Source organism: Dasypus novemcinctus, chromosome 24 (assembly GCF_030445035.2).
Source record: "Dasypus novemcinctus isolate mDasNov1 chromosome 24, mDasNov1.1.hap2, whole genome shotgun sequence".
In the NCBI taxonomy this organism is placed as follows: Eukaryota; Metazoa; Chordata; class Mammalia; order Cingulata; family Dasypodidae; genus Dasypus; species Dasypus novemcinctus.
In genome coordinates, this window is record NC_080696.1 from 60,770,361 (window position 1) to 60,786,604 (window position 16,244).

Sequence of the window (16,244 nt, forward strand, 5' to 3'; positions counted from 1 at the left end):
AAAAATCTGTTGGCAGCAAATTCGTTTTTTTTTGGAAAATGTGTAAACACCACATACGGTGAACAAGACAGTGCAGGCAGGCACATCTGGCCCTCCAGTTTGCAGCTCTGGTCTTTGGCCTAGAAAATAAAACAAGAGCTAACTGGCAAGCCAGGACAACGGCAGGAGGATTTGGAAATCACAGGGGCTGGAATTTGTTAAGAGCAGCCGCTTGGTTCAAGAAGAAGAGCAGCTTGCCCAGAGATCAGGGGGATTTAAACAACATTCGCCAGGTGACTTTGAAGTGATGCACACTTCAAAGCAAACAGGACCCAAGATGCCGTTCCGCGCTGCTCATAGGAGTTTGCCAGGCAGGCAGAAGTCCCCTTGTCTGCTCTCCCAGCTGCTGCCATGGGCCGCCCATGGCTCAGGACAAGCCAGCGCAGCCCTCAGAGGACCCAGATAATCAGCACTAGACAATGTCAGCTCTGGGGCTGGGGCTAATTCAAAGTTTTGAGTGTATACCTCCCACCCCCTTTTCTTCCTTTTTTGTGCCTCTGTTTTATTGGGATGACTAAATCTTTCAACTATGTTTGCAGTAAACACAGCTAATTTACCCCCTGCCTCTCTGAAACAGCTGCTGACAGCTGCACTGGGCCTCAGTCAAGGACCTCTGAGTCGAGCCTACCAAATTCACATTTGTTTTTCGGTTCGTCTCTCCTGCCTGAAGCCCCACACAGCTGCACCAAATATTGACAAGCGCCTGTTTCTCTCCAATCACTGAAATGATAAACAGGTTAGCGGTGGAGGTCAAGACAGAGAGTTCTCAGCAGTCCGAGAGAATTCCAATCTCCAGGAGTCGAAAGGGGAAAAAAACCAAAGCAGAAACAAAAAAACACACACAAGAACACAGCACACACAAACATACATAGCCCAAGAACCAAAGAGTCTCCTTTATTGCAAGGTCCAAATCCTTTTTATTTTGTCTATGTATACAAAATGTTCACACATGACTGCTCTGAGCAACAGCCATGGGTACACTGACCTTGTCATTAATAAATAGTCTTAAATTAAAAAATAAACAGGTTGAAGGAAAGCAAGCTCATCATCCGGAACAAGGCATGAAGGGAGGATTTAAGAGCTTCAGGTGGAAATAAATATATATTTGTTTGTTTTGTAACAACCATTTACACGTTTAAGCGAACAAATGATGCTAGCCAGTGGCTGGTCAGTGTGAGAAAACTTGCACCAAGTGGAGTCAAACAAAAAAAGCCTCAGAGCTGCCAAAAACACAAAAGCAAAACACGACAACAATAAAAAAGCCATTCTTCCCACTGACGAGGCGGAGTAGAAGCTGCAGCCTAAGCTACTGAAGAAGAAAAAATAAAAGAATATAAAAACGGGGTCTCGGAGCTTCCAGGAACCAACATAAGACGGGGAGACAGTTTTCCACTCGTCTGGATTCCATGTGGCCATAGATACAGGAAAGGTACACAGAAGGCCCACGTCCTCCCAGCAAGCCAGGGGTTGAGAGTCCAAGACCTCCAGTCTGCAGGTGGAGGCAGGGTGCCCGCCATCTGTGGAACCCCCCTGGCTAAGGCAAAGGAGGTTCATGCCCAGAGCTGCGTCGGAAACAGCACTTGCAAGCCAGGACACTTCATTAGAACGTCACCCTCCAAACTGCTTCTAGAGCCTTCCATTCGGGATTCGCATCCAGCACACCCTGCGCCTGGCAACCTCCCACCATGCCGTCTCTCCCCCCTGATTCATCTGCAGAGCCCTCTGCCAGGGGTCTGCCAGGGGAAAGCGGCAGCACTGCTGTCGGTGAGGGGTCCCCTCTGGGGGATGGAAAGGACAGCACCCCACCCTGGGCCTCTTGAGAGCATCAGTAATTCTTAAAACAGGGCCAGCGTTCGCCAGGGGTCAGCATCAAGACGCACATGCAGCCCTATCTGTTATCCCCTCCACTCGACCACTCCACGGGCTCGACTCACGAAGGGAGACTGCTGGAAAGGCCACTCTCAAACGTCTGCTGGCCTCTTGTTGCATGGGCTTATTTTAATTTCTGCTACCTCCACACACCTTTGGCGTCAACGCACCCCCTTCTCCCAGCTGGAGCTCCCCATCCCCCTCCCCAACAAATCTCGGATTTGGGGCATGTGTCGGTCAACACTGGGCCTGAGCATGAAACCGGAAGGGAGCCGAGGCCCTCCCCCGACCTCCAGCCTCCGCCTGTGTTTACGGAATTAAGAGTAAACCAAGAAATGGGGATAAATTGTTTAGGAAAATATATCTGTAACATCCTAACCATTTGCATTCATTTGTTTTATTGTGACATTTATTACAGGAACTTCCACATCAGTGTTTCCTAAGCACACACACAAGCGTGCCCACCCCTGGCGGTGCCCCTTGCTCCTTCTGCTGGGTGGCGTGGCTGCAGGGCATTTATAATTACCTCTGGAAATGAGTCAGTGCACGGCTGAGCCTTCACAGCCAGGGGCTGCAGCCAGGCAGTTTTTTTCTTTATACATATATATATATATAACTTTTTTTTCCTGCTAGGTTTTGCCCGCAGCGGCTTATAGGATCTTGTCCATAGGATGCCCATGACAAAAAGGATCAAAAGCTATTTGCATCTTGAATTCCTTAATACTCCTACACCATTATGGCTGGGGACAGGAAAGGGAGGGTGGCTGGTCTGACGGCTCCTTGCCAAGGCTGGGTGGTGGTGGGAGACCTCGGGCGGCGGGAGGCTTGGAGAGTGGGAGACCTTAGGCAGCAGAGGGTTTGGACGGTGGGAGACCTTGGGCAGAAGGAGATCTTGGACAGTGAGAGACCAAGGAGCCAGAAAAACGTGGCCCCAAAGGTCGTGCCTTCCCGGAGCAGCTAGTGGCAGCCGCAGGCCCGGACAACCATGTTTCGGTACTTCTTCAGGATGACGTTGGAGCTGTCGTCAAAGTAGAGGACGGAGATGGCGTTGAGCTGGGTGGGCGCGCAGCAGGGCTTGGGCACGGTCTCCGGGTTGATGAAGTGGACCTGGAACACACCGAACGGTGGCGGTGAGGGCTGGCGAGTTGCCTTCCCCTGTCCCCTGGAGTCCACAGGGACCACCAGTGCCACTGACCGAGGCTCCCTGCTGCGGGCGCCTCCTGCGTGCTGGCCTGGCCGGTTCTGGGAGCGTCCCTCTCTCAGAGCCCAGGAAACCCAGGTCCCGTTTACCGAGTGCAGTCCTGGCGACGGCTCAGCCGAGGGGCTGCCCTGGGCATTGCGGGGTGGTCAGCAGCTTCCCTGGCCCCCCCACTAGATGCTGGCGGCAAAGTCCCTCCAGAAGGACAGCCAAAAATGTCCCCAGACACCGCCCAATGTCGCCTGGGGGTTCTGGAGAATAAAGGTGTGCTGGGGTGTAGCCACGCCCACTCATTTACATACCACCCCGCCCACTGAGTCAGGCCAGGATGGCTGGTGTGTGGGAGGCGGGACTGGGCCTTCCTGGGCCACGGTCGCACACCTGCAGGCCGGGAGCAGGCTGGGCAGCCCGCTCTCCTTCCATCCTGGGGACTCTCAACTCTCGTAGGACCTGGGCGTCCGGCTAGGGGTCTGAGCTCCCGTGGGGGCCACACTCACAGGGAAAATAAACAAAACAACCAGGGGGAAGCAAGAGCCTTGGAGACCCTTGAAGGGCCCCCTGGGCCCAAGGGAAGGAAGAGAGGAGCTCGTTCTTCAGGACTCAGCGCAGGCGCAGGGCCGAGGGGAGGGGGAGGCGGATTTCCCAACAGGAGGAGCACACAGAACCACCGGGCGGTAGGATGGTCTAGGTAGTGAGCTCTCTGTCTCCAGAAGCAACCAAGTCAGGGGGAATGATCAGGACAGGCCGGGTACGGAAGGGCCCGGATAATGTTCCCGGCAGGCAGCTGGATAACTAAGGTCCTCAAACCCCCGATTCTTAAAGAACCAAGTCCCCGGCGCTTGTCGCCACCGTCGTCATCGGAAGAGCAGCAGTTCAGCGACCCCGTGCCAGGCCCTGGGCTCGGAGCTCCAGCCTGTGATCACACCGACTCCCCCCCACGCCCCATGGACGTTCCAAGCGCCCCCACGGTCCCCGCCCAGCCCGCCCTCTAGTTTCCTGCTTCCCTGTCCTCCTAGCGCCCCGCCCCCTGGCCTGCCTCCTCTGTTTGCAGGACTGTTTCCTCCTCTAGAACCCCAGCCCCGTCTATGCCGGACCCCGCACCCGGGTCGACACGCAGCAGGCGGTCAACAAACACGACGGCCACAGCCAGGCAGGGCAGGGCCTTGCTCTCCAGCTGGCGGCAGGGGGCAAGACAAGGGACACGTCTGCTGTCCACGTGCAGCCACCTTCCGATGACAAGGAAAGACACCTCCGACAGGGCCAGCGCCCATTCTCCGCGAGGCACGGTGGGCATGGCACCCGGGCGCGGGGGACTTTACAGAGCCCCCGAGCATGTTTTAAGTTCTTTTTAAACCAGAACAAAAAAGAAATCAATGTCAGGGTCACAGACTCTATTTGTCTTTATACCAATGCAGTCGTAAAAGAGAACTCTTGGTATATACAAACATAAATAAAAGTCATAAATAAATAAGAGAACCAAGAGTTCTCTTGGTATATGCATATACATATATATATATATATATATATATATTTTTTTTTAATGGAAAAAGAGGCCCACGGAAGCCACGGCGTGGCCCTGGAGAGACACCTGCCCTGGGCCCAGCTCGGCAGCAGCAAGAGGCCGCCGGGGGTCGCCCCCCCCACCCCACGCCGCACCCCGGCTGGCGCCCGAGGCCGCACCTACCAGCGTCTGCACGATGGCGTGGTTGGTGGCGTTCATGTAGGAGTTGAGCGGGAAGGCGCACTCCCCCTCGCAGTAGTACGCGGCGTAGCCCTCGGGGGCGATGATCCAGTCCTGGGGGAGAGAGCGAGAGCCTGGCTGCAGGCCCGGGCGACCCAGGGCTGGCCCGCGCCCTCCAGAGCGGCGGGCAGTCCCCCGGGGGCAGGAGGAATGGGCGGCCAAAGAGGGGAGCCCGGCGGGCCCTGCGGCCAGGCTGAGCCCGCAGGGACCCCCCGCAGCTTCGCCAGCGGAGGCGCAGGGCGGGGCGGCTGGAGGGCTCTGGCTTTCCCAGGCCCGGGAACAGGCCTGGCAGCCAGCGTCAGCCCTAAGGGGTGCACCCCTCCTTCCTAAGAAACCCACCTATGCCTCATCCACCTCCTGGCCCAGGGTGGGAGTTCAACGAGGGGTGTGCAGGGGCCTTAGCTCCGCCCCGGGACGGCGACGCTGCTGGGGAAGGAGACGTGGGGCCATCCTTGCCTTCTGGACCTGGTTACTATAGAGGTATTTTCTAGAATACATGCACCCATAGAGGCCCCTAGAGTTTGGAATTCTGTCCTAGCACCAGCACGGGAGTGCTGCCTGGCTCCCCACTCAGCACCCCAGGGGGCTCCACACCGGCTGAGATTATAGTGGGCGTCACACCACCAGAGTCTGGACTCTCCCACCAAGTGACAATCTCCCTTTGGGCAGGACGACAGAGCCATCTGCCCTGGGATCTCCTGGCAATGTCCATCCCGGGGGATTTGTGCTCCAGGAGGCAGCGTTCACCACGCTAACTCCAGGGCCTAGAAGGAGGACCCAGAACGCAGCAGGTGCCCAATAAATAGTTGCCGAGGACGTGTTGTATCAAAACTCCTAGGAGATGCTTATTAGGCCATCTGACCCTCACGTCTTTTCCAGGTTTTCTCCCCTGCCCTTTGCCCCACTCCATCCAGATGGTTCCAGATGCTCCTGGCAGGTGATCCCACCCCTCTCAACAGCTGGTTGGTTCAGGTACAAGCCCCTGACCCAAGCTCGGCCAATCAGCTCCTTCCCTGGGAATATAGAAGGACACAGATAGGGCAGTGGCGGGAGGGGCAGAGAGTCAGCTCTGCAGACAGCTGGCGATTCTAACACCCAGGCTCAGCCACGGCTCCTGCCGCCCAGGTGAGCGAAGGGGCAGGTCACGGGGAGAAGGAGCTCAGAGTCCAATGTTTGGGTTCTTGGTTCTAGTTCGTGTCTCAACCACTTTTCTGCTCTTGGATTTCACCAACCTCCCTGTCTCCTTCACCTAACCCAGGCCACTGGAACCTGGAGTCTTCACTGACAGGTGAGAAACAGCTTGCTGGACATTTGAAGCACCTGCTTCTTGCAGGGGCGGAGGGTCAGTCACTTTAGAGGAGGTGGGGAGAGCCTCCCTCCCAGAAGCCTCCCGCCCCCTTACCTGCCAGCCCAGGTCACGGAAACTGACGTACAGCTCGTGCTTCTTACACGCCTGCCTCTGGTCGCTGCTGCTGTTTTCTGTGTTGACGAGGCAGCGAAGACGCAGGACAGGGCAGAGGGCAAAGAAACAGGTGCACACAAATTAAAGCTCTGCCAGTCCAAGGCCCTGGTGTGAGCAGCAAACTCAGAGAGCTGCAGGGTAAGCCCAGTGGGGGGCCTGCAGCCTTACGACTCATTCCCACCCCCAGCAAACAGCCCTGGGAAAGGGCATGCCCACCCCCACCCACCATGCGGTCTTAGCTCAGAGCAGGCTTCGGATCCTTCTGGGGACCCCGGTCTCCTTTCTACACATGTTTGCTAAATGCTGGCCCCTGGCCATAAGGGAGTCAGTCCCCCATCTGCAGCCCACTACCCCGCCTTTGAGAGGCATCTGCTTCATACCCAGCTGGCTGGGCAAGGGGGCACCAGGCAGGCAGGGCTGAGGCCAGAGCCCCCATCACTCTCTCCCAGAAGAAACCAGAGGGCAGATTGTCAAATCCAAATGACCTTCCAGGAAAACACATACCGAGGTTTCTCTGAGGAAGGAAAACTATGTGCTGGGTTTTTCCAGAAGTATTAAGGTTTGTAGGCATTCGGGTGAAGGAGCATGCACTTGTAAACAGTGTGGAGCTCTCAACCTCTCTCTCGTACACATTCTTGTGCACATGCTCACACACGCACAAACACACGGCGTGGGTGGGTAAGAGAAGGAAAGAGCAGAATGGTGTTGAGGAGAAGGGAGGGCAGGGGGAAGAGGACAGAAAAGCGGAGGGTGTAGCAGTCATCAGAAAACGTTTCCGATGGGTTCGTGGTGAGCTCCTGGGTCTGGGGTAAAGAAGAATTCATCGCCCAGTGGTTCAATCTAGACGGTCCTTTTATTCTCATGAGCTTTGTTGAAGAGTCCCACTTTCTATACATTTTCATTTATCTAGAGCTCAGAAAAGCAATTTTCAAAGATACACGAGATGAACCAAACCAACGAGAAAATGGCACTTAATTGATTAAAACAAAATTGGGCATTCTGTTTATACAAGGAAGTTGGCACCCAGCAGACACTCAAAAATAGTCGGGAATTCTCTCAGTGAGGACTGGGAGGGGACAGGCCACCTTTCTACATGGAGGGCCAGGGAACTTGACTTTGGAGGTCCTTCCCTCGCCACCTTGTGTGCCTGTGCCACTGGACCTCATTCATTCATTCAGTCAGTCACTCAGACCAATTTGTATGAAGCACCTACCAAGCTGAGGCACTGTTTCAGGCATTAAAGACACAGCCGTGAACAAAACAAAGTTACTGCCACTGTGAGGCTGACGTTCCAGGGGAGAGACGGATGACACATGGATAAACAAGAAAATATGAGTTACATCCTGTGATGTAGAAAAATAAATAGGAGAGGAGGACAGGAAGGGCGTGCAGGCAAGGAGGGCGAGGACCTGGAGACTCCGAGGAACAAGGAGGCAGGACTCTGGGTCAGCAGATGACAGGGTCAAGGGGTGGAAAGGTCAGTCTGTGGGACCCAGCGCCAGGGCTGGGGGTGGGGTGGGGCTCGGCAGGTGCGGGGGGCACTGTGCTGGAGGCATAAGGCCCCCCTCCCCCACCTCTGGGCCCGGGAGCAGAGGGTCAGCTCCAGGGGAGTGGGCTGCAGGGGAAGCAGGGTCCTCTGGAGGCCAAGTTGGCATTACACGTGAAGATCAAGGTCACAGAAATTATCCGAGACGGGACTGAGAACTCTGCCGCCAGGAGGAACGCCTGCTCCACAAGCTCCCTCTTGGGGAGCGGGGCAGAAGGTGGGAGGGAGGGAGGAGGGGGGCCCCTTCAGCCCAGTGGGGTGGCGTGAAGCAGTCCCAACAGGACAGAAGTCTGAGCACGGTAGCTTGGACCAAGGAGGGCCAACACGAGTGATCCTTCACAAAGGAGCCTGGAACCACGTGAGAAGGAAGGGCCACAACTGATTAGCAATGTCTGTCTTGTCACGACTGATTGGCAATGTCTGCCAGGAGCAGAGAAGGGGAAAGCGGCGGCCTGAGTGTCACTTTTCCCAATCCCCTCTTAAAGCACAGCATTGAAATGGGGCTTAATTTTGAAACCTAAGGCCCCAGGGACCAAGGCCAAGGGCCGTTCATTCAGCTGGCTGTTGGCCCTGCTGGCAGGGACCCCCAGATATCTGCACTGCAGCACCTCTGGGTCTTTTGAATCTTGGCTGCCCTGACAGAAAGTGCTAGAACTCAGGTGTTCCACCACGACCTCTTCTTAATAGCAGGAAGGTGAGGAAAGGAAGATGCCACGCTTAGAGCCCAGGGCACACGAGAGAGATGCACGAAGACAACTCCCCACTCCCCTGCCCTCCCGCACTGCCCGCCCCGCCCCAAGCAGCAGAAGGCAGGAGAGCAGGAGAGCAGGAGACGAGCCCGGCGCCAGCTCTGCTGTTCCATCCACCTCCACAAACCTCCGCCTGAGCAGCGAACAAGTCACAACCTGTGCGCAGCCTCGGCCCCCACCCCCACAGCCATCTGGTGAGGATGGCTAATGACCGGGGAGTCGGGGCCAAACGTGGGTGGGGAGAAGGAAGTGGCAGGGGGCGAGGGACCCAGTTTCTCAAGGCAAAACCACAGCATCTGAGACGCAGTTGCAGGCCCTGGGGGCAGGCAGGTGGCAGGAAGGCGAGCTCTGGGCAGGCAGCACGCCGGGGCATGTGTCCCCCCAGGCACAGCGGGCGGCCACACGAAAGGGGACGCAATGTGTGTGGCCCTGCAGCGGGAGGCCACGCCCCTCATGCGCCGCAAGAACGCTTATCAAAGGCATGTGCACACACTCACACAGACAACGTGGCACAGCACACACACTACACAACACACACAATGATACATACATGGCATGCAATGACACACACTGACACACAATGATATACACACGGCACACACAACACACGCTTGACACACTGACACAATAACATGCACGACATACAGACACAGCACAGACATGATACACTGACACACATTCACACACGACACACAATGACAGTGATACATGCTCATGACACACAACACACACTGACACACACTCACACATAGTGACAACCACAAGGACACACACAGTCGGAGATCCTGGTTCCCAAGGCTGAAGCGGGGCCTGGGCCTCGGGACTTTCATAAAACCTCCGGCCACGGTCCAGAGGGGCCAGACCAGGGCCAGGGAGCAGAGCGCCAGCAGGAGCAGGTGTCAGGGCCTCAGATGGGGGGGGGGGTGCCTCCTCCTGAGAGTCATTTAACGGGGACGGAGGAGCTGTGCTGAATTCTAAGACTTGAGGCCCGGGTCCCCTCACTCTCACTGCTGGGGTACACGTGACGCAGCCCCAAGACCCAGGAGTCTCTGCTGGGGTGGAATTTGCCAGCACCCCCGCCTGGCTCATGGACAAGGCCCTCCGGCCGGGGCCCACCTGCTGCCCACCATTCCGCCCTGGGCAGAGCAGCCCGGGAGCCTTGCGTCACCTCCACCCCAGCCCTCGGCTGGAAACTCTGCAAAAACCTCTGAATTCGCTTTGGCGGAAGTTCAAACTCAAAACGCGGCTCCCGGAAGGACCCTTTCCCCCTGCTCATGGCTCTAGGCCACTTAGGGCCCCCCACCCACTCCTCCCGCAGTGGAGGGCCAGGCCCCTCTCACCACCCCGTTCTTGCATAGCAACTGCCACAGGTATTGCGCAGCAGGCGGCCACCTCCTGTCCTTCCCGAAGCAGCGCCATGAGGACAGACCGCGTCTAGTCTGGCCGCCATAAACCCCCCCTCCCGAGGGCCCAGCAGGGAGGGGGCGCCCAAAAACGAATTACGTGGTTCAGTGGGTTTTTAATTTGGCGGAGAATCACAGATCCCTCCGAGAAGCCCGAGAGAAGAGATCCAGAAAAGAATATGTGCAAAAACCCCGCAGAAAATCCTGGAGCCGCACAGCCCCCTGAAGTCCACCGGCCTCTCGTTACGCGAATGTTGGGCCGCTCGGTTTCTCGACGCGCCCGCGACATCTGCAGGGAGAAGAGGGCGCGCCCAGCAGGAAGCAGCCCCCCCCCCCCCCCGTGGAACCCGTGGACGCACCGGGCGTCGCTCCCCAGGTGGGGCCTGCGCCCCCCGCGCCCCGCGCACCTGCCACGTTGGCCATCCTCAGCGCCTCCTGGCTCCTGGGCGTCTTGGAGCGGTTCTGGCTGCGCTGCTTGACCCCCGCGGACCGGACGCTGCGCAGGTGCACCTCGGTGGCCTTGAAGAACGCCACCATGAAGGGCTGCTTGTTCTGCGGCCCCAGCCGCCCCACGAGGCCCGCCAGCTTGGGGTTGATGCTGCGCCCTGGGGGGGGAAGCGCAGGAGAGGGGTTAGCAGAGCGGCGCCCGCGGGGGCTCGTGCCAGGCCGCCCCGGAGCGCAGAGCTCGGCGGCGGGCAGGACAGCGCCCGCCTTCCGGGCGGCAGACGCGGGCAGGGGGCCCGGGGGGGCGGTGGCGAAGGGGAGCCGGGAGGCAGGGGGCCGGGCTGGGGGTCAGGGGAGTGAGACCCTCGTGGGCCAGAGCAGGTCCCGCGCCCCCCCCCCCCATTTCAGGAGGGCCGGGGCGCGCAATCCTGCGCTGTGCCAGGGTAGGTGGCACGGTGGCAGGCAGCCCCGCCGCCTGCCCCGGCCGCCACTGCACGGGGCCGTTTGAGCCAACTCGGGTCCGAGGGAGAGCGCGGGCGGGTAGGGACCTGGGGAAAGGCTTCCAGGCAGAGGGACCGCACAGGCAGGCGGCGAGGGTGGCGGCTGGTTGGAGGGCAGGAGCAAGAGGGGCACAGGGAGGGGGGGAGGTGCGGCTCGCGGGGTACCTTGGGTGGCAGCACTTTGCCTTTACTCTGCCTGAGCCAGGAACCTCAGGGCGCTCTGAGCTGAGCGGTGGGCGATTCGAGCTGTGTGTAAAAGACCCCTTCTGGCTGCAGACGGGCGAGGACGGAGCAGGGGGCCCTGGGGCGGAGGTGGCGGAGCAGCCCAGGTGGGAGGCAACAGTGGCCAGGCCGGGCAGGGGGCAAGAAAGGGTCAGGTCCTGGATAATTTTATATTAGTTTTTTGTTTTTTGATAGATTTTCAAGTACACCTTTGGAATTTTTTTAAACTTTTTTTCCCGAAATAATTATAGGGTGACAGGAAGTTGCCAAAAAAAAAAAAAATGTTCAGGGAAGTCCCATGGACCCTGCACCCAATTTTCCCCAACGAGCCCATCTTACATGACTAGAGTACAAGACCCAGAACAGGAAAATGGCAGATTCTAGATGCATCTGGAAAAGAAAACAGACCGGATATGCTGAAGGCTGAGACGTAAAACGCATGAGACTGTCACACGTGCCACAGAGACTGAGAAGGGGCGGTGGGGCCTGGTGACGATGGGGTCGTTGGTAAGGGGTTATTTAACGTAATACATGGAGCTGACGAGGATTCCAAAGAACACAGCCACAGGCAGACCCAAGGCGGCCTATTTTACCAACGGCAACAGAGAGGCTGAATGATCTGCCCAAGGACACCCAGCTTGTCAGCAACAGAACAGAATTTGAACCCAGATCGGGCTGAGCAAGAGGCTGAGCTTGTAACCCCTACAGATAAGGCACCCCAAGTTAGATGAGAGGGTCAGAAGCCAGCGAAAGTGGTGGCTCCTGGAGGGCCCTGGAACCTTCCACATCTGGAATTAACTTCACCTGGAGTCCCCTAGACGGGCCGGAAATCCAGCAAAAGCCAGCCTCCCGGGGACCAGACCAGCACCAGGGGCTTGGCTTTGGTTTTTTAACAACAAACATTAAAAGAACAAATTTCCCCACCCCCCGTTATTCTACCTTAACCCCTTTTAACGTCCGGCTCTCCTGCATTCTTGAGTGGGGTTTCCTCGAGTTCACCCGTCTATAATTCCAACGATTCTATAAAAGCAGCCATTAAAGCCAAGCCCCTGGGAGCTGCGCTCTTCCCCTGGGAGGCTTTTAGAGCAAAATGAAAACGCCTCGCCCGAGGACCGCTGCCACCCCAGAACACCGAGCCCAAGAGCCGCACCTCCGCGCCAGGGGGCTGCTGCCCCTGGGGCTGTCAAGGCAGGTGGGTCCAGAGACCCACAGGGCCGGTCAGAAACGGGCCAGGCAGGGGAGGAAGAGGCTCTGAGAGGGTTTAAACCCACTTCTGCCACTGACCGGCTTGTGTGGCCAGGAGAGGTCAAGGGGCGTTGTTAGAGCCTCAGTTTCCTCACCTGTAAAATGGGGGTGACACCTATTGTCTCATCCATGTCCCCAACCAATCAGGCAGCTGTCCTTTAAGCTGACCCCACCCCAGCCCTGGGGGTGGGGCCTGAGGGCTCATCCGTGGCGGTGGCTCCTCCGGCCTCAGGGACTAGTTCACAGATGGACACGTGACCCAATTCGGCCAATGAATGGAGGAGAGGCATCCTGGAAGGATCTGAGGAAAACACCTCTCACTCTTGGTCCAGAAGCAAACTTCTCTCCCCTAGAGAGGATTGAGGGAGAAGGGATGGACAGAGCTCTGAAACTCCAAGGGGGCGTGTTTCCAATGAAGCTAACCTTGTGGAAGGAAGAGTAGAGAGACGCAAAATTACAGGGGGTCTGACGCTATCACCGAGCCGCTGGATCAAACCCGTCCTGAAGCTCATGCTTGTCATCACAACTACCAAATGAATAAACAGCCCTGACTGTGTAGTCTGGGTTAGCATTCTGGCACTGTTCCTGTCCCTTTCTTACGGGCTGGAAGACTAGGGGACACGGTTGTAAAGCTTCTTGGCCCTGGCATAAAGCAGGAACTTAGAGGGTAGAAATGAATTATTCCCTATCCATCACCAGGCTTGGGAAAAGACTGAGGTTTTCAACCGAAATGCTGAAGGACACTCACCTTCAGCAAGAAACAGGGGTAGGGAAAAGAGTTTGGCAATTCCTCCAAAAATTAAACATAGTTACCAGGTAACCCAGCAATTCACAAGAGAACTGAAAACAGGCTCACACGAAAACTCACACGTGAGTGTCCACCGCCGCCTTCTTCGTGAGCCACAAGGTGGAAACAGCCCAGAAGTCCACCCACAGACGAATGAACAAACCTGGCGTGTCCTTCCAATGGAATACGATTCGCCCCAAAAGGAACGGAGCGCCGAGACTGCCACAGCACGGGTGGACCTTGAAAACGGGCCGAGTAAAGGAGCCAGCACCAGAGACCACATATTCTGTGATTCTATCATGAAACGCCCAGAAAAGGCAACTCCATCGAGACGAAGTAGTTGGCACCTTAGTGGCTGGGGTGGGGGGATGTGAGTGACTCCTTAGGGGGGCAGGGGTTCTTTTGGGGTTGTAGGAATGTTTGGAATTAGATGGTGGGGATGATTGTATGACACTGTGAATATATTAAAATATCACTGAATTGTACAATTTTAAAATGGTGAATTCTATGTGCCCAGGAGTTATCGCAATTTTTTAAAATTGGAAAGAAAACAGGAGTAGCAAAGACCTGTCCACCAAACGCCAAGGGACAGCTTTTATTCGCAAGCAGTTACGGTGTGCCCAGCACGGCCTGGCACTCGGCAGACGAGGGACCCCGTGTAGTAAATGAGTAGGCCCTCCTGTGCCCGGCAGCGGGCACAGTTCTCACAGCCCCCCCAGGCCCCATTTCACAGAGGAGAAAGGGGGCGCCAAGAAATCCAGGCCTCGAGCCAGTCTGTGCCAGATGCAGGATTTGAACCCTGATCTGTGACACCAGCACGCCCTCGTGCTGCCGGCATGCCCGAGTCTCCCTCTCGGCCACCTGTCTGGGTGACAGTCGGTGCCGGCTGTGCTACATGGAGGCCAAAGTTTCCCTGATCCTCTGAGGCCTGGGCACGAGCTCAGGGATGCCTTGGACCAAGTTTGCTTCCCCCTCTGGGGGAAACGGCCACCCCACAGGTGGGGAGGAAACCATTTGCTCCCAGTGGCAGGGTCTTTTTCTCCTTAAATTTTCCAATATGTGACCGTATTCACTTGGAAGAATTTGGACTCAAAGACTTGAGAACTGGGTTCAGCTCACACCTTCTTGGCGGTGGGAGGGGGTGGTATAAAACTACCACCTGGTGTCCACTCTTAGGAAAGAAGCAGGTGCTCAAACAGGTGCTTGTACACCAGTGTGCCCTGCACATTATCCACAAGCCCGAAGGAGGAGACAGCCCAGTGCCCGGCGACAGAGGAATGGGGAAGGAAAGCGTGGCCGTGGTAGTCTGCCCTGCTATGACACGGACCACACAGCGCGTTGGCCTAACAGCGGGAATTTGGGGGCTACGGTTTAGAAGTCTAGCCATAAAGAGGAATGGAGTTCTGACACACTTGACGGCAGGGATGAATCTTTAAAATGGTACGGTAGGTGCGAGAAGCCAGACACAAAGGGACAAAACCTATATGAAGCCACTTAGATGAACTGGCAGGTCTCAGTGTGAAATGAAAATGTGGGAACCCTCGTTCAAGCTGTTAAGAATTTCAAATCTAAAGCTCCTTTAAAAATAAAGGGAAAAGAATTGTTTAAAAGAAGGGCCACTTATCCCTAAGACATATTATCAATAAAGGAATAAAGGCAGAGAAAAAACAAAAAAGAATCTGGAGCTAACCGCAGCACGGCGCTCAGCAGGCACGGGGCCTCCGAGAGCAGGAGCCCGCCCCGCCCATGCAGATACACAGAGGCGCGCATGAGCAAGACACGTGAACGGGGGCCACATCTGCTGCCGTGGGCCACATGGCGTCCCCATGAGGACCTGCTCCGGTCCTAACCCTCAGTCCTGGGAAGGGGCTATTTCTAAGAAGCATCTTTGAGACCAATGGGAAGTGGGGTGGGCTCTAACCCCGGGTGGCGGAGTCCTGCTAAGCAGAGAGAGTCTGGACATAGCATTTGGGGCGAGGAGGAGAGAAACGATGGAGCACCAGGGGATGGGGGGCCGGCGAGCCACGCCAGAACCCCGCAGGCTTCGGGGAAAGCCTGGCCCTCCACACCAGGGTTCTGGACTTCCACCTCCCAACCCAGGAGGCAGTCGGTTCCCGCGGCTGGAGGCAGCCCCTCTGTGAACGTTCCAGCAGCCCCCGCCCACCAGACACCTGCTCCTGATACTGGGGGCATCTTTAGTGCCGATAACACATGCGCCGCCCCCATTTCTCACCCGCAGGTGCCTCCCATTTAAACACACTTCATCCATTCCTGCTAACTCAGGAACGTCCCTCAGGCTTCAACCCCAGCTCGGTTATTAAGTCACTCGACAAGCACTGACGGAGCAGCTGGATGAGTGCTGGGGTTCAAGGGGAGGGGGCGAGCCCCCCAGGAGTGGAGGGTGAGGGAGGTGGGCTCACAGCCGAAGAGCGCCGTGTCAGAGGGGCAGGGGTGCGGGGGTGGGGGCAGCGGTGGTACAGGCCAGGGAGGGCTCCGAGGGGCAGAAGGAATTCAGGGAGCGAGCGTGGGGGTCTCTGGGAAGAGCCCCCGGCCGAGGGACCAGGAAATGCAAAGTCCACGAGACAGGACCGTGCTTGGCGCGTGAGGTACAGCTAGAAGAGTTGTGGGGGGAGGTGCTGGCCCGAGCGAGGGGGGCTGGCCTGAGTGGGGGGAGCTGGCCTGAGGTGGGAGGGCCTGGCTTGAGTGGCCTGAGGTGGGGGGGCTGGCCTGAGGTGGGGGGACTAGCCCAAGCAAGGGAAGCTGGCCTGCATGGGGGCCTGGCCTGAGTGGGGGGCTGGCCTGCATGGGGGCCTGGCCTGAGTGGGGGGCTGGCCTGAGTGGGGGCCTGGCCTGAGTGGGGGCTGGCCTGCATGGGGGCCTGGCCTGAGTGGGGGGCTGGCCTGCGTGGGGGGGCTGGCCTGAGTGGGGGGCTGGCCTGAGTGGGGGCCTGGCCTGAGTGGGGGGCTGGCCTGCATGGGGGGCTGGCCTGAGTGGGGGGCTGGCCTGCATGGGGGGGCTGGTCTGAGTGAGGGGCTGGCC

The 16,244-nt window shown here is 57.4% G+C and overlaps 1 protein-coding gene across 1 annotated transcript in view; it reads right to left on the reverse strand.

The window, feature by feature from the left end:
• Positions 1-932: 932 nt before the first annotated feature.
• The window catches only part of BMP7 (bone morphogenetic protein 7), an 89,524-nt gene continuing 74,212 nt past the window's right edge, over positions 933-16,244 (reverse strand). Inside the window, exons 4-7 of the mRNA XM_023591581.2 lie at positions 10,415-10,612; positions 6,250-6,326; positions 4,791-4,901; positions 933-3,015 (exon numbers count right to left, since the gene is read on the reverse strand). Coding sequence (XP_023447349.2) covers positions 2,866-3,015; positions 4,791-4,901; positions 6,250-6,326; positions 10,415-10,612 — 536 coding nt within the window. The 3' untranslated portion in view covers positions 933-2,865. The remainder of the gene's footprint in view (positions 3,016-4,790; positions 4,902-6,249; positions 6,327-10,414; positions 10,613-16,244) is intronic.